The following is a 17,242-nucleotide window of genomic DNA, read 5'->3' on the forward strand; positions in this document are numbered from 1 at the left end:
TGACATACTGTTCCTATTCAGTTGGTCAGTCGACGCCACGTCGAGACGACGAATAGGAATCTCGCTAGAGAGGCCAATCTACTTCGAGTGAAACTAAATGAGCCAATGCACATTTACATGCAATCATTTGGCACGGGTATATAAAGAGCAGAAGGTGCAATTGCACTTCAGCTTTTTTCTTCGGAGCCGAGCACTTTGATGCTGATATCTAAGCAGAGTGTGAACAAGTTCTCAGGAGGATCTCTCGTGGCTGGTGCGGGCAATACAGCACGGCAGTGGGGTCGATTTTCTCTCTTTCTCTCTCTATCTTTTGTTGCCTGTAAAAAAACTGAGCAAAAACAAAAAGCTGCTAAAGTGCGCCGTGAGAGCGCTGAAAGGTGCACATTCCTTTCCGTGTCCGCTGTGACCGTTCCCCTGCGTGCTTCAACACCAAGAGAGCAGTACCTTAAAAGAGCTTACACGGGTAGAGCAGATCTTTTTAAAGAGACCAAAGGATTGCGCCAAAAGGATTGCGCTCGTGGGGAACCCTCCACCGTGTCCCGAGCCTTCGAGGCTGGATTATTGGTATCTCGGGGTGGCGCACACTGGTTCTCAGCAACCCACCCCGGTGCCTTTCTACCCGGAGGTGCATGAGGAGCTTACTGGGGCGTGGACGGCACCTTTTACTGCCAGAAACAGTCCCGGTGGCTCCTCCTCCCTCACCACCCTTGATGTGGGGTGGCTAAGGGTTACACGCACATCCCACCAGTGGAGCTATTCTATGCAAATGTGTCCTGACTCCACTTGGCCCGGAGAGCCGTGTCTCCCTTCCCGGACCTGTAAGTACTGTAACAGTACAGTAAGTACTGTAACAGCACCGAGGACCAGTCTCAGGCAGGCCGCCCCACCTGTCCAGGTCCCCGCGAAGAGGGGGAGAACAAGGAGTTTGCATCCTCAACTATCTCGACGACTGGTTCATACTAGTACTAGCACACTCTCGAGATCAGGTATGCGAACACAGGGACCTTGTGCTCAGGCACCTAAGCGAGTTAGGTCTTCAGGCCAACTGGGAAAAGAGCAAACTCTCCCTCGTGCAGAGGATCTCTTTTCTCGGTATGGTGTTGGATTCTGTCGCACAGACAGCGCGTCTCACAGAGGAACTTATTCGGTCGGTGCTGAACTGCCTGAATACGTTCAAAGGCAGGACAGCGGTCCCACTGAAATTTTTCAGAGGCTCGTGGGGCATATGGTAGCGGCAGCAGCAGTAACACCGCTCGGGCTGCTTCATATGAGCCCGCTTCAGCATGGGCGTGGCATCACGGCACTAACCGGGTGACTATCACACCAGCGTGTCGCCAGACTTTCAGCCCGTGGTCAGACCCTTGTTCCTGCGGGCAGGAGAGCCCTTGGAACATGTGTCCAGGCATCCTAGGGTGTTCACAAATACCTCTGCCACTGGCTGGGGTGCCACGTACAACGGGCATGCAGTGTCAGGGGTGTGGACGGGCCCCCAACTGCATTGGCACATTAACTGCCTCGAGTTGCTAGCAGTACGTCTGGGTCTGAGCCACTTAAAAAGGCCGCTACAGGCAGGGACGTCCTGGTCCGTACGGACAATACTGCGACCGGTGCATACATCAACCGACAAGATGGTCTACGCTCCTGTCACAAGTCACAACTCGCCCGCCATATCCTACATCTGTAGTCAGAAGCATCTGAGGTCGCTTCGAGCCATGTATGTCCCCGCTGTGCTCAACCGTGTGGCCGACGAGCTGTCATGAGCTGTGCCCCGGGAGAATGGCGACTCCACACCCATGTAACGACTGAGACAAAATCAGACACAATTATTTGTTTTAGGTAAAAAATAAAATTTAAAACTCACTCTGGGATCTGTGGTCCCATCCCCCAACAAGGGCAAGAAGGATCTTTGGTTACCATGACTATGATCAGATAAGTTGGTTTTATTGCTGTGAAGAATGTGAAGACAGAAACAGACTTTGAAACAAACTTTGCTGCATTAATCATAGACGAACGGATCTATGATTAATGAGTTACTGTTTTGTGTATTGTCTTTTAATTCTATTCATTTTTATTTTTGATACTGTAGACTATTTTGATAGAATCAACGGTCAATGTAACCTCACCTATACAATGTCTGGGCTCTATAACTTGGTTCTTTGAAGATCGAAATGACTGTGTACATGATATGTTGATAGCAACAACATATTAGTATTACAAGAATCTTTCATAATTTCTTCATCAGCTACCACCCATCCAGCGTGCACATGCAAATGAGCACCCTTGAAACAAAGAACCATAAACCAAATTCTCCTGCCTGGAACTTCCACCTTTCTTATTGGCCGAGCCAACCCTGAGAGGTGGGACCTTTCTCAAGCTTTAAATTGCATCTACACCAGTAATTCACTCTCTTTGGCCATCTCAGTACATTCACGGTACTGTGCTGTCCTGTGTGGCCTCAGCAGGCCCAAGGGCAGCAAGCCTTGACTCACAACCAGCCATGTGCTCATTCAGGAGAGAGAGGACTCTCTCAACCACAACAGAATCCAGGACAACCTCAGGAGTTTGGCACAACATCTTCATTCAACGCAGAAGAAGTCCATCGCAACTCCTACCATTTGCTCTCTTAGTCCTCTCTTCCTCTGGCCTTCACTGCTGCTTCTTCGGGTTGAAGAAGCCTGCCTGCTTCTAGGCCTTCACTCTCCCAAAAGAGTCGAACTAAACACACAAGTTCATCATATCTTCTTCATCCAACAGAGAAGAAAACGATTTCAACTTCAACATTTGACACTCACAGAACCAACAAACGTCAATTTTCAACAACTTCAAGAATTGTGTCCACTGCAAGGCCATGCAAGTATGCTTTTAAGAAGGTGCTTTGAAAATGATAATATTGATGGTTCTTTTCATAGTTAAATGGATCTTTTCCATAGTTCCATTTCCTACCTCCGGTTTAATTCTGTCACTTTCACCATCTACCTATGAATGCATGAATGAATGTGTAATTGTTTGTATGTTAGTTATGTTTTCATGTTTTTGTTAATAAAACTTGTGCACAATATGTATTTGGTTCTGATTCTCTGCTTGCATACGAAGTTTACTTTACGATTTAGATTGTCACTACATGCTCTTAATAGTACTGTACAGTAAAAAGACATTTCCCTTCCCCGGAAATGAATATTTCTTAGAATTGATAAACAATTAACGCTGAATGTCCACGGGACAAACAGGTGGGTTGAAGTAAAAATGTATTTTACTACATTAAGTTAGTTATATTAACTGATCCAAATATTCATAATCAATTATAAACCGTTATTATTGATTATTAATATTTCATAGAGCTAATTTGCTACACCCAGGCGGTTCAGCTGATCTGGAGAGAGTTCAGGGAGGCTCAGGTAGAAATGTTTGCCTCCTCAGAGACCGCCTACTGCCAGCTGTTTTACTCCCTAACCGAGGGAACACTCGGCACGGATGCACTGGCACTCAGCTGGCCCCGGAGCCTCCGCAAATATGCATTTCCCCCAGTGAGCCTACTTGCACAGACCCCGTGCAAAGTCAGAGAGGACGAGGAGCCGTTCCTTCTGGTGGCTCCCTATTGGCCCACCCGGACCTGGTTTCCCGGACTTATGCTCCTCATGACAGTCCCTCCCTGGCCCATTCCTCTGAGGAAGGACCTTCTGACTCAGAGATGGGGTACCCTATGGTACCCGCTCCCCGGGCCTCTGGAAACTCCATGTGTGGTTCCTGGACGGGATGCGGAGGTTCTAGGTGACTTACCCCCAGAGGTACTTAACACCATCACTTCAGCGCGGGCGCCGTTACAAGACATGCGTACGCCTTGAAGTGGAACCTGTTTGTCGAGTGGTGTTCTTCTCGCTGAGAGGACCCCCGAAGATGTTCGATAGGGTCCGTGCTTTCCTTCTGTCAGCAAGGGTTGGAGCGAAGGCGGTCTCCCTCCACCCTCCCGTTCGCAATCTGCGTCTGTACGTGGAAAGAACTCAAAGTCTCAGGACCTCAGACCAGCTTTTTGTCTGTTACGGAGGCAAGCAGAAGGGAAAGGCTGTCTCAAAGCAGAGGATGGCCCACTGGATAGTGGATACCATTGCCTTGGCCTACCAAGCACAAGTCATGCCCTGCCTGCTCAGGTTGCATGCTCACTCCACGAGAGGTGTTGTATCCTCCTGGGCACTGGCACGTGGCTCCTCGCTAACAGATATCTGTAGAGCTGCGGGCTGGGCGACACCTAACACGTTTGCTAGATATTATAGCCTACGTGTAGAGCCGGTGTCCTCCCGTGTTTTCACCTTAGACGGGTAGAAGCACTGAGAGGCCCGGCTCTGTCAGCTTGCTGCACCCTACTGTGCACCCTTATTGCTCCAGAGTGAAAATGCTGTTGAGTCCTCCAACACCCTCAGCCCGGATGTGGCGGAGCGTCCACTGCCAGGCCTTTATCCATTGAATCCTTGAGAACCGGGTCTGGACTGGCTGGGTCCCATATGTGTAACCTTGCGGGGATCCCATATGTGTATTTCTTCCACAGCTGCTCCTAAACGGAAGCCTGTGTCTTTCCCTTGGGATAAGTCACCCAGCACTCGACGTGGCGTCTCCGTTCCCTCCTTCAGGGAATGAGTGTTACCATATGTAACCCAGACGTTTTGTTCATGTTACACTTTTTTGAAACTCACCTTCTATAGGTCTGTTTGTTTCTGAAGTCTGCACTCGATTAGTATGTGACTTCTTATTCTCCGTCAAACTGATCTCTTCTGAGGAGAACAAATATAATGCATTAAGTGACACGCTTAAATGACATTTACCCAAATGTTGAAAGATTGCACATCTCACTGACCTGGCCAAGAGTCAGATAGTTTGAGAGTGAGTCTGTGCTGAAAGACCATTAGCTCTAGGTGTAAATCCATGGAAAGGGCAGTAAGGTCAGTGATACTGCTGCTCTCTGGGACTCTGCTGCTCTTTGAACTCTTATAATCACCAAACTTCTGTAGTTAAGACAGCCATCACATTTTATTAAGCATGCTTACTGTATATAAAGTAACAGGAAGTAACAGAGCTTGTGTTGTAGGAAGTAAAACTTGGTATGTTCGTGCCTGCATAAACAACTTGTCAAAGACAGCAGAACCCCCATTAAGTGACCTGGCCCTGCCTCTGGACACACAATCCACACCTCGTTTCACCAAATCCAATGCAGTTTGCAGCTGTTCAGTTCGGGACATCTGCAGACATGTTTAAAATAAAGTTTTATTATGGTTTAAACCTGACTCAATTCCATAAAACTGAATAAGATTTTGTTGGTTTAAATGGCATTCTCAGATTCTAGGGTATTTTTACTTGTTTAAATTGTTCAAAATGTTAAATCTAATGATGTTGAACCGCTTATAAACTTTAAAGGAGCTGTATGTAAGACATTTATTTCAATGAATCATAAAATGGCCCTGATTAGTCACTAGACATTAAGAAATCATGTTCATTTCCAATACTTATATCACTGACAACAGTAGTCCGGCCAGGATATTGTCATTTAAAAAGTGAAGTTGCAGCCCTCAACTGATTTTGATGTTGTCATGTTGTGTTTTGGTCTGATGCGGCACCCTCCACCTATCTACCAATCACGAAGTCAGTAGTGTTGCGGCATCCGGGTTGCCAGCTCTGCTCTAGTTACCACAGCTGCTGCTACAAGCGTGTCAGAATCGGATAAAAAAAATGTCTAACGTTGCAAAACAAAAAGAAAAACTCGTTATGAATCCGAAATACTTTGTGACAAAGTCTGAAATAAAACAAGGATCTGTATAGGAGATGCCTTTGAAAGATGGAGACGGCTGAAAACGGAGAAGAATTTGAAGACAGACGCCAACGTTGCTAATTTTCTCCTGGACAGGTAAGATTCATCTATGTTTGGCTAACTTGTACTTGATGTAAATGGACATTTCAAATATTCATGACAGTCGAACAAAGTTATGCATGTTCGTGCAAAGTAATGTTACGTTAGCTCATATGGAGCAGGTGGGTCATCGAATTGAAAAGGTAAGGAATTGTTTGTGTAATAAAAACGGCGAGTCGTCATTACTAACATTAGCAATGCATTATCAGAGCCCGTTTCTCTGTCATTATGCTGAGACGCTGAGGAAAACAACATTAGCACGCCCATTATTGTCTATCACGGAAGTTCTACAGCCAAAAATAATAGAATGACACGTAATCTTTCACATCACATATTTTAGCGTTATGGACGTGTACTGCAGGGTAAGTTAAAAAATACAGTCAGCTAAATGAATAGCTGTATCTTTGATATCGGTTACACACAGTGACAGAGGCTTGTGCTTGAACTTACGTTAATGACAGATACCTAGTGTTACAAGTTAGACTAACAGTTACTGTTCTAACAATGTACTGTCACATACGAGCGTACATCTTTACGATTATATTCGGCTAATCACCATTAGTAAATTTTTGCGATATATATAATTACTTTGCAAAACATCTCTCATTTGAAGCATAAACATAATTAACAGAAAAAGCTTCTTGTAGCAGCCTACGTTCCTGCTGTATCCTGCAGCCTATCTGGCAACCTCGAGTCAGGGAGGAGGGAGAGGGGATACACCGCTCTACAGTAATTTGAAAGTGATTGCAGTACCAGTTTTGGCCACATTCTCACATACGGCTCCTTTAAGTAGAGTTTTATCTTCTATTTCTACATTGTAGGACAACATACCATGAACAAGGAGCTTGAAGATTTTCTAACAAGGATGGCCTCTTCACTATCTACAGTGGTGGCTACAGAAAAAAACACCAGGGAAGAAAACATAAATGTATAACTAAAAGTGCAAAATACACAATACAAGTTTTTCAATGAGGTCTGTCATGCTCAATAAGGCTGCATTTATTTGATTCAAAAGATATTATAGAATATATTTTAGAAATATTTAGAAATATTATGACAATTTCAAATAACCATTTTTTATTTTAATATATTTTAAAATGTAATTTATTATTTTGATGTCAAAGCTGAATTTTCAGCACCCTTCAGTCTTCAGTGTCACATGATCCTTCAGTTCAGAGATCAATCTAATATGCTGTTTTGGTGTTCAAGAAACATTTCTTATAATTATCCATGTTAAAAGCAGTGGTGCTGCATAATATTATTGACCAATTTAATGCATCCTTGCTGAATAAAAGTTTTAATTAATTTTTTTTAAATCTTTGTGATCCCAAACTTTGGAACGTTAATATATGTATTGCAATAAATACCAATGTCATGTTTACAATATCTGCTGTTATATTCAGAAAATTGTATATAGACTGGTGTTGTGTGAAACCTCATTGTAGCACATATTTGTTCCATTTGCCCTCTGAAGTGGAAAATCCCTAGTCCCCAGTAGAAACTCTTAACTGGAATACCTCTCAAGTCGGAGTTGTGACATGGAAACTCGGGGAAAAAGCAACAACCCGACTTTAAAATCCAATATGGCGGCTCAGTGCATCAACCATAGTCAAACAGTAGTAATATGTTGTTTATAGCACTTCTGTTTGTCTGTGTCTCAATAAACTCAGTGGTGCACACAGTACTATCCAACCTCTATTTGTAGACAAGATACTTCAGCATTATCTGTGCAAAATACCTCTTTTTTATGTATTCTGAAAAATCAAGCACAACAAAGGTTTGTCTGGACGTGCCCATCGTAGTTTTCCGACCTGTATGCTAGAACCCGGTCAACTTGGGTGTCACGCCATTCCCAACCCCATCATCTCTCTTCTGAGGTAAATGGAACGCAGCAATAGTACCTGTTTTTCTCCCGGACTGCAGGGCATCCATGCTGCTTTCCAACACCATGGCAGTTCTGAGAGTCATTTCAGCCACTAATAAGAAGTCTACTTCAGCCAGCTGGTGCTCATGGGCCACTTCACACAGCAAGAGCAGGGTCTCCATCCACTACAGAACAAAACAATACAAAAAAACCCCCAAAAAACATACATGTTTTAGATTCAGAAACTGATTACAAAGCAGCAGCTAAATTAATGTTTTTTAAAATGTACAAAGCAATCGTGTCAAAGTAATCAACTCGCTCATAATAATCATTTTAGATTAAATTTTTATTGGAATAATAACCTGGTCTTGGTTTGCCATCCTTCGCCGGTAGTGCACAGGGTCATAGAGTCTCATCTGGGCTCTTTGAAAAACTGTTTTGCATTTAGCCCAAAAGAAGAGCACGATGTCCAACACCAAATCTGCATCTGGCTGGATATCCTGTTTACACACACATACACAACATCAGGTTACCAATGACAGCTCCATGACCTCTTCAGACAGTGTGAGTGAAAGGTCTGACCTTGTCTGTCCTGCAGACACAAGTATGAAGTGTCTGAATAAGATTGAAAAATTCTTCTGTCATGATTGCTGGCCCAATATTCTTGTCTGTAATGGAATAAAACAATAAAGAGGGATTATGTTTGTTTTTTTAAATTAAAATAAAGATTTTTATATAACTAGGTATGCACGATATATCGGCCACCATATCGGTATTGGTTGATATACAGTATGTTCATTTTTAATGTTATCGTTATTGGCCCGATAAGAAAATTAAAAATGTACATTTAAATAAAAGTACATAAAAAATAACTGAATAAATATATAATCAATTAATTAATAAAAATCTTGATTATTTGATTATTGCTATGAGTGAAATCATTAAATTCTTGATTAGTACCAGTTTGACCATCAAAAGCAGCATCTTTCATGGTGATTTTAACTCTTTGAGTGGACAACAAATGCTCCACAGCCTCCAAAAGCCTCAGTTCCAGCTCATACTTCCTAAACGGGCAGCCCTCCATGTTCTGTGAACAGGCCAAGAAAGAGACTAAATAAAGCAGTCTGGCTGGCTTTTTTAAGCCGTATCACAGATGTACTCACAGCTAGTGCTGACATAAGTGCAGAAGAGAGCGAGCTGAACGTGCTCCACTGTTCATATCTGAAGAGCTGTTTAACAAACTTCACCGCAGCATCTACTGCGATCTTACTATTTCCTGGAACACACAAAATAGAGACCCTAAGCAAACAAAAATTAGAGTGAAGTAAAATAAATGGCCAGTTAAATTCAAGGACTTACCAGCGACAGCCGTGTCAAAGAGAGAGGCGGTAGGAGTGACTGCATTAACAGAGGGAGGCATGCTTTCATCAAAAGTGTGTTCAGTATCACCAAATGCTGCAAAAAAAGGATATTTACACTCTGACTCTACAACTGATATTTAGTTGCACATGGGCAGAGAGGATTAACAAGTTTACCGGACAACAAGCTAATGCCAGCAGAAATAAGCTCCAGTACCACGTCCTGGACCTCGAATTCTTCAGGCATGCCGGTCTGCAGGGGCCTGACAGAGCTGTCATGCAGAGCTTCCAGCACAGCCAGAAACCGAGCAGCATTTCCCTCAAACATCTCCATCAGGATACGCTCGGTTGGCGTGCGAGGCCATGGAGTCTACAGAGAGAAATAAGGGAAACAAATAGAATAGATATTAGAAAAGAACTAGGGAAAAGAGGCATCGTACCCCATTAAAGTTAATACTCACTAGCTGTAGCTCTTTCAAATTGCTCTTCTGTTTGGGTTTGAAGAGGCCTTTCGGTTTCCTGCGGGGTTCGTACACCGAACGCTTAAACACCATCACTGCAAGCTTCTCTCCGTCAATGGAGCAATAACATGATTCAAGACAGGCATGAAAATATTGTAGTTAAAATACAACCAAAAAACAACAGCATGTTTCATTTAGGCTACAGTTCTCACTTTTATTGTGGCCTCCTTATAAGCTTGCTGGGTCTCAAATGACACTTGGGAGCCAGTAATCTCCTCCAGCTTGGCCAGTTCGCTGATCTTGCCAAGCGCTCGACGCGCAAACACCTAACGCCAGGTAAGGGCACAACAACAGGCAAGAAGGACAGAATGCCTATGTGGTCTCTGATATCCGTCATAAAGCTATAAGATAATTTATCGAGCAACTTTAGACACTGTTTTTGCGTGAAACCCACCTCTGCCTGAACTGAAGCACAGTCATGAAAGTAACATTCACACACAGCACAGTAAAGTGTGGACCTCCATGGCAGGAAGTTGGCCGTCAGCAGAGGAACAGAAGTCTCTAGACATGTGCATGCCCATAGTAAGTACTCTAAAACCTGAACGAAGGCCAAAAAAGAAAAGAAAAAGTACATATTGCACAAAAAAGGTACTTGCTCCAAACATGTAGGGATTAGATTCACAGAAGTGTAATACATGTTGTCAATTAAAATTTTAAGAAAGTATGTTGATTAGCTTTATACATATTCACAAACATAATTATTATTATTTGATTATTATTTTTTTTACTCTTTTCCCCTTTTTATTTTTTCTATATTTCTGCTTATTTGTATTGCATAACAACCTGAGGTAAACAAAATTAGACTAGACTACTTCAAAAATCATTCTAATATGCTGATTTGCTGCTCAAGAAACATTTCTTGTTATTATCAGTGATGAAAACAGTGGTGTTGCATTTTTTCATGATTCTGTGATGAATAGAAAGTTCAAAAGAACAGCATTTATATGAAATATATACTTTTTGTAAACAGTATTGTTATCCTTAAAAGTGCTACAAAACATGTAAAACTGTTTTTGAGAACCTGTGAAGCATGGCCTGCTGACATCAGGAACCTGCATATGTTATACATGTGTAAGGAGCCTGAGGAAATATAGAAAACAAGTCACATCACCACATATTGTCAGTGTGATATGTACAGCACCCAGACATATTTCTGCTGAAGGTACCATTGTACAGGATCCAGCATAAACTTTCATCAGGCAGAACAGCCTGCATCAGAATGCGCACAAATCCCAGGATACTCAGCAACTTTTGAACCCCACCCTGGTCTGGCAGTGTACTTTTCTCTCTCTCCAAATAGAAGATGCATTGGCATTCTCCCTCAAGAGCACAGAACTAACAGACACACGGATCAAAGTTCATTCATTATGAATCAAACCACACGATTTATTAAAGAAACTAACATTTAGGCTATATTGAAAACAGCTAAATGTACTTCAGCAAGGATCTCTAACCGTTAGTTGGGCTCTCTTTGAACCAAATCCATCTGAGAAGAAGGACTGCTTGAAGTGCTCCACATCTCTTATGCTTTCCAGGCTTAGTGTGCAAAACTGCTGCAGATAGAGTCTGTACCCTTGCCAGAGAGCAAGCCTGTGTAGCTTATAAGAAATTATAAAGAGTATTTATATAAAGGAAACATTATATTGAAAAATTAATGAAAACGGAAAGCATTAGCAAAATACATTTAAAGTAACTTTTGAAAAAAAGGGTAAAAAATACAGTTTACATTACCTTAGAATCAAGGAGAAAATCAGCAGTTTGCAACAGGTGTTCTTCGAAATAACATGGAGGAAGGCGAGATTTATACTTGTTCCATGTTTCAAACAGTTTCATGGACCTGTCAGTTAACAAAGTACATTAATTTTACTTAAACGTCAATAAAATAACATAAAATACAAAACAGTGAAAAGACCAACATTATTTTTGGTTAAAGATTTTAGCTCTTTTTTTCTTGTTTGTCTCTTACCCCCTGGAGTAGGATCGGTTGTCGTAGTTCGGAGAGCCTAAAAGTTTCTTTATATGCGCTTTAAACTCTTTTAGGTCACTTTGAAATGCTGAAATGACAGGGTTGTTTTTATCCAGGGGTCCATAGTAGGATGCTGGTGAAGGGTCCATGTTTCCAACGGAGCGTGTGAGAACTACTGTGTTTAAATCCGTTGTTATGGATACGACGCGCGCTCGACTGCACGGTGCACGGCCATGCGCGTGCACCATGTGATGGCAAGAATGCCAATCTTCTGTCTGGAAGTTATTCAAAAATACATAATGCATTGGTCCCGAGTTTCTTTATTCTGAGGAAATAGGTACAGGAGGGTATAATGTAAAAAGTATAGTAGAATGTGGGAATAATGACCAAAGAAGAAAGTATTTGTTTAATTTCCTAGCGAGGCCTTGGAAGGACGAATCTGATACAAGTTCTAAGTTAACGTTAAACAAAAGACAGTAGATGGCAGTAATGCAATATTTTGGATGCCAACTTCCGTCAAACAAAAAGAAGAAGAGCTCACGTTTGTATCTGATCTTGTTGTGAGGAATGTCAACACAGGGTTAGTAACATTTAAACGTATTTTAACTGTGATTTTGCTTATATGACATTAGTCCATTTGAACCGACCAAGATAGTGGTAAAAAAAATCCCAGCTATAATAATATAACGTTAATAAACGTGTTGGAGAAATGGGCAAGAATAAAGATCTGAGCGACTTTGAAAGGGGCCAAATTGTTATGGCAAGGCGACTATGTACGAGTATTACTGAAACGGCAAAGCTTGTGGACTGCTCCCGGTCAGCAGTGGTGAAAATTTACCCACAGTGGTCTGAGAAGGGACAAACCACCGACGACAGGGTGTTGGGCGCCCAAGGCTCATCGATGCACGAGGGCAACTAAGGCTAATCCATCTGGTCCGAGAAAACAGAAAGAATACTGTGGCACAACTCACACAAACTTATAATGATGGTAATGTGAAGAATGTGTCGCAATACACGGTGCACCGCACTCTGCTGCGTTTGGGGCTGCGCAGGTCGATCCGCTGCGCCACCACATCACAACCTACAGCACTTGAAGGATGTGGAGGACCAACAGGAGATAGGTATAATTATGCATTTCTTTCTTTATTGGTTCTTGTATAGATAGATAACTTTGCATTGTTGATAATCAAGGTCTTTTCATTTGAAAATGAAAGCGTGTCTGTAGGAAGGCAGATCTCCAGGATTTAGAACCTTGATTAAAATCGTAGTTCATCAAAATCATTTGACATTTTGTTGTGTGTCTGTCTCCATCAGTTGTTCTGAGGATGTTGAGACTCCGAGGACTCAAATGGCATGTGATGTCATGGAGCATCCAGGGGTCAACAACGGGAGAAATAACTAAACTTTCACATCATATGTCCCCGTCATGTAGAGCTCTCAAAAAGACCCATCAGTCCCTCTTTAGAACATCAGCTCAATGTTTTCCTCCACCACACTACCGTCTACCACCTTTATTTGGAGAACAAAGAGCTTTTTACTCTCAAGACTCCTGAAGAAGAATCAAGAAGCTGCGTACACGTTTGGTTGTGACGCTGCTTTTCGGAGGTGGTATTATTGGTACCTGGTGGTATGTGTACCGGGAGAAAGAACAGAGGATCCAGATGCAAAGACTTGTGCAGTTGAGAAAAAAGGCCGTTCGGGCAGGGAGACTTCCATTTGTTGGATCACACAGGACAGCGCAGGACCAAACGCGATGAAGAATCTAAGGATTCTCAATAGCAACCGTTGTGTGTGTCTCTTACTTTAAGCAACCATACATCTCTGTTCTACTTTTGTTTTTATATGATTGAATTTTATAATCATTCTCATTTGTGTAGTTTATCATTTTTAATTTATTTATATTATTATTATTATTTGATTTACATGTTAAATGTTTTGTTAGATGTTTTTCTTCGTGAGTAAGAGAATGTCTCCATTTCAGTGTTTTTAACGTCTCAGAATTATGTTTTGAAGCAGTCATTTTCCATTGCTTGTGCATTGGTATAATAACACTTGTTGGATTTGCATCGGTCAGACGAAGTCTGAACATTGAAACACATGGAACTCAGATTATTGAATAAACTCTGTTGTTTTTATCATCATTACTATTTCTCCTGCTTTTGCTCTTCCCTGGTTTTCTCTGTCAAACTCTCAGGCTGATTGGCTTTTAATAGAGTTTTGGATACCATACTTGCTGTTAACAGTTTTACTGGTTTTGGACACCAGACAAAACATATATCTTTGACAGGATCCAGCATCCTGGGCTGGATCTGACATGTCTGACGTAGAGATCCATACAATCTAATCAGAGACAAAAACACGCTAAATAGAAAATACCTTGGGTTACATGAAACATCACAATACACTACTGTTCAAAAGTTTGGGGTTGCTAAGATTTTTAAATGCTTTTGGAAGGAGTCTCTTGTGCTGACCAAGGCTTCATTTATTTGATTAGAATACAGTAAAGTTCTGTAATATTATAATTTATTATGACAAAATCTAAATTTTTCCTGTGATGGAAAAGCAGAATTTTTTAGCATCTTTACTCCAGAGTGTCGCATGATGCTTAAGAAATATTTCTTATATGTTGATTTGGTGCCCAAGAATTTTTTTTTTTAGTATCATCAATGTTGAAAACAGATGTGCTGTTTAATATTTTTTACCTGAAACCGTGATAAAAAAAACATGATTGAAATAGCAATCTTTTGTAACATTATAATTGTCTTTACTATCACTTTTTATCAGTTTAATACATCCTTGCTGAATAAAATTATTAATTCACTGTTCAACTTCACACACAAACAATGCAAAATTAAATTTTCTAGTGAATATGCTTCTGTAGACTACTTTCAGACAACTATGTGATTAAGGTCTGAAATGGGAGGAAAAAACAGCATTCGTACAAATTACAACAACTACTTGGAGAAAGGTCTCAGATTATTACCAGGATAAGTAGGCTAGCAGTCTCAACTGTAAAAGAATATAATGACTTTAAGATCCACAAGGAAAAATATAAAGTCCATTTGTTTGTTTTGTTGGGTGTTGGGTGTAAAGCAGTGTATATGCTCTACAATTTCTAAACCATTATAAATAAATAAACCTTTTCCAATTTTATACATTTCCACTAAACTATTCATCTCATATACTATAAAAAAATAAAAAAGATTCTGCTTTATCAACCTGCCATCTAGTGGCTTTTCGGCAACACTTTTAATGACGAATCTATCATTGTGTGTGTGTAACAAATATTAATACTTACTGCTAAATAATATATGTTAAATATTTATATGTTATTTAAAGCAATAATTTCAAATCACATCAAGTTAAGCGATCAACTTGTTATGCCTTAAATGAATCTGCGACCTTGAAACACAAGTCTCACGCAGCTTGAATGTTGTACAATGTACATGTTGTCACATGCGGAGCTCAAGCGTGTATCCTGTAGTAAGGACAGACGACTGTAACTGTTGGGTTAGTAACATTTAAACGTATTTTAACCGGGATTTTGCTTATATAACACGAGTCCTGTATTTCCACCGACCAAAGATAGTGGTTTAAAGTCTTTTTTCTCTCACAGAGCTAGCTTGCTAATATTGTCATTGGCATGGAATACTGTATTTCAGTGAGAGTTTAAAATCCTTCGATGTTTTTGTTTATTTTTATACCGTCTATTTAATATAACAAAACAATATAAACTGCAATTAACAGTATTATAAAAAATAAGACGAACATTTCTATTTTCAAAAATTATTTATATACTTGGTGTATATATTTTTTAATTGTTTATTCATTTATTGATTCTTACACAGATAGATAACTAAGCATTGTTCCAGTGTCTACGATGAATAAAGAGTTTGCGATGTGGTTTTGTACACTCTTATATTCTTTCATAATACATACGGGTATGGGTGTTATTGTAGTCCTGTTTCTGGGGATTTGGATGCAGAGTTTAGTTCAAACTCTAAATAAACACCTTATGTACCAGATAATCCAGGTCTTTTCACTTGAAAATGAAAGCATGTCGGTCTGTAGGAAGGCATATCTCCAGGATTTAGAACCTTGATTAAAACAATTTGTATTTGAGTGTTCAGCTCACACCACTCTTTTTTCTTTGTCTCCATCAGTTGTTCTGAGGATGTTGAGACTCCGAGGACTCAAATGGCATGTGATGTCATGGAGCATCCTGAGGTCAACAACGGGAGAAATAACTAAACTTTCACATCTTATGTCCCCGTCATGTAGAGCTCTCAAAAAGACCCATCAGTCCCTCTTTAGAACATCAGCTCAATGTTTTCCTCCACCACACTACCGTCTACCACCTTTATTTGGAGAACAAAGAGCTTTTTACTCTCAAGACTCCTCTAAAACTCCAAACTCCGGTTCGTTGGCAGGGATCAAGCTGCGTACACGTTTGGTTGTGACGCTGCTTTTCGGAGGTGGTATTATTGGTACCTGGTGGTATGTGTACCGGGAGAAAGAACAGAGGATCCAGATGCAGAGACTGGAGCAGTTGAGGAAAGTGGCTGTTGGACAGGGAGACTTCCATCTTTTGGATCACACAGGACAGCGCAGGACCAAACGCGACTTCCTGGGCCGTTGGGTTCTCTTGTACTTTGGCTTCACCCACTGCCCAGATATCTGCCCAGACGAGCTGGATAAAATGACCAATGTGGTGTGTATTCTGGATAAAGACCCTAGCCTGCCCCCTGTCCAGCCACTTTTTATCACTGTTGACCCTGAGAGAGATGACGTGGCTGCTATGGCCAAGTACGTGAAAGATTTCCATCCACGGCTGGTTGGATTGACAGGCACTGCGGAAGAAGTGAAGCATGCAGGACGGGATTATAGGGTCTATGCCAGCGCTGGTCCTAAAGATGAGGATGGGGATTACATTGTGGACCACACCATCATCATCTACCTGGTAAATCCAGACGGACTCTTCCTGGACTACTACAATAGAATGAAAAATGATGCCCAGATTGCTGAGAGTATACGCAATCACATGAAAAAATATGTTAAATTATTTCCAGATTAATCTGAGAAATATGCATTTGCACAATAAAGCTCTATTTTACAAGGCTGATCAACCGCATCCTAGTTCCTTATTTGAATAAATAACTGCAAGTAAATAAAACTATTAAAATGGGTTTTTTGTAATTGAAAAACTAAAATATAAATGATAGATGGAAACTTTAAAAATGAGAGAGGTTTGCAGCTAACTGGAACAAGTTTAAATTCTTAAATGAAAACTGAAAATATTAAAATAAAAGCTAATTTAAAACATTCATAAATACTATAATAGTATAAAATGATAGAAGCGTGTTATTTCTTTAAACACAGGCTGTGCAGTCAATTTAAACTGTACATACAGGTCCTTCTCAAAAAATTAGCATATTGTGATAAAGTTCAATATTTTCCATAATGTAATGATAAAAATTAAACTTTCATATATTTTAGATTCATTGCACACCAACTGAAATATTTCAGGTCTTTTATTGTTTTAATACTGATGATTTTGGCACACAGCTCATGAAAACCCAAAATTCCTGTCTCAAAAAATTAGCATATTTCATCCGACCAATAAAAGAAGTGTTTTTAATA

The 17,242-nt window shown here is 40.7% G+C and overlaps 2 protein-coding genes across 5 annotated transcripts in view; one reads left to right on the forward strand and one right to left on the reverse strand.

The window, feature by feature from the left end:
- Window positions 1–11,998, reverse strand: part of cfap54 (cilia and flagella associated 54) — a 40,251-nt gene extending 28,253 nt beyond the window's left edge. Inside the window, exons 1-19 of one of the 3 annotated variants that reach the window (XR_013205240.1) lie at window positions 11,603–11,998; window positions 11,368–11,473; window positions 11,091–11,234; window positions 10,803–10,971; window positions 10,658–10,716; window positions 10,031–10,174; window positions 9,789–9,902; window positions 9,577–9,678; window positions 9,293–9,485; window positions 9,117–9,212; window positions 8,921–9,033; window positions 8,718–8,844; window positions 8,340–8,425; window positions 8,120–8,257; window positions 7,795–7,942; window positions 6,725–6,786; window positions 5,103–5,228; window positions 4,847–4,994; window positions 4,686–4,763 (exon numbers count right to left, since the gene is read on the reverse strand). Coding sequence is in view for 2 of the 3 variants with exons in the window: in XM_077234276.1 (XP_077090391.1) it covers window positions 4,686–4,763; window positions 4,847–4,994; window positions 5,103–5,228; window positions 6,725–6,786; window positions 7,795–7,942; window positions 8,120–8,257; window positions 8,340–8,425; window positions 8,718–8,844; window positions 8,921–9,033; window positions 9,117–9,212; window positions 9,293–9,485; window positions 9,577–9,678; window positions 9,789–9,902; window positions 10,031–10,174; window positions 10,658–10,716; window positions 10,803–10,971; window positions 11,091–11,234; window positions 11,368–11,473; window positions 11,603–11,907 (2,458 nt within the window). In the remaining variant the exon portion in view is untranslated. The remainder of the gene's footprint in view (window positions 1–4,685; window positions 4,764–4,846; window positions 4,995–5,102; window positions 5,229–6,724; window positions 6,787–7,794; window positions 7,943–8,119; window positions 8,258–8,339; window positions 8,426–8,717; window positions 8,845–8,920; window positions 9,034–9,116; window positions 9,213–9,292; window positions 9,486–9,576; window positions 9,679–9,788; window positions 9,903–10,030; window positions 10,175–10,657; window positions 10,717–10,802; window positions 10,972–11,090; window positions 11,235–11,367; window positions 11,474–11,602) is intronic. The other 2 variants (XM_077234276.1, XM_077234277.1) reach the window with 2 other exon arrangements.
- Window positions 11,999–12,142: 144 nt separating this feature from the next.
- sco2 (synthesis of cytochrome C oxidase 2) lies at window positions 12,143–16,724 on the forward strand. Of its 2 annotated transcripts, none has more exons than XM_077234297.1 (2): window positions 12,143–12,723; window positions 15,766–16,724. In XM_077234297.1, the coding sequence occupies exons 1-2, from the start codon at window positions 12,603–12,605 to the stop codon at window positions 16,674–16,676; spliced, it is 1,032 nt and encodes a 343-aa protein (XP_077090412.1). In that variant the 5' UTR covers window positions 12,143–12,602; the 3' UTR covers window positions 16,677–16,724. The 2 variants fall into 2 exon arrangements, with proteins under 2 accessions (XP_077090412.1, XP_077090413.1); XM_077234298.1 differs by lacking the exon at window positions 12,143–12,723 and adding an exon at window positions 15,022–15,112.
- Window positions 16,725–17,242: the final 518 nt, after the last annotated feature.

The sequence above is a fragment of the Siphateles boraxobius genome, unplaced genomic scaffold (assembly GCF_051911475.1).
Source record: "Siphateles boraxobius isolate OS27281-9 unplaced genomic scaffold, OSU_SipBor_1 19, whole genome shotgun sequence".
In the NCBI taxonomy this organism is placed as follows: domain Eukaryota; kingdom Metazoa; phylum Chordata; class Actinopteri; order Cypriniformes; family Leuciscidae; genus Siphateles; species Siphateles boraxobius.

Coding starts and splice junctions, on each gene's coding strand:
- sco2 (XM_077234297.1), top strand. CDS start 12,603: ATGTGTCGCAATACACGGTGCACCGCACTCTGCTGCGTTTGGGGCTGC. Junction 12,724..15,765: donor GGAGGACCAACAGGAGATAG/GTATAATTATGC, acceptor TGTCTCCATCAG/TTGTTCTGAGGATGTTGAGA.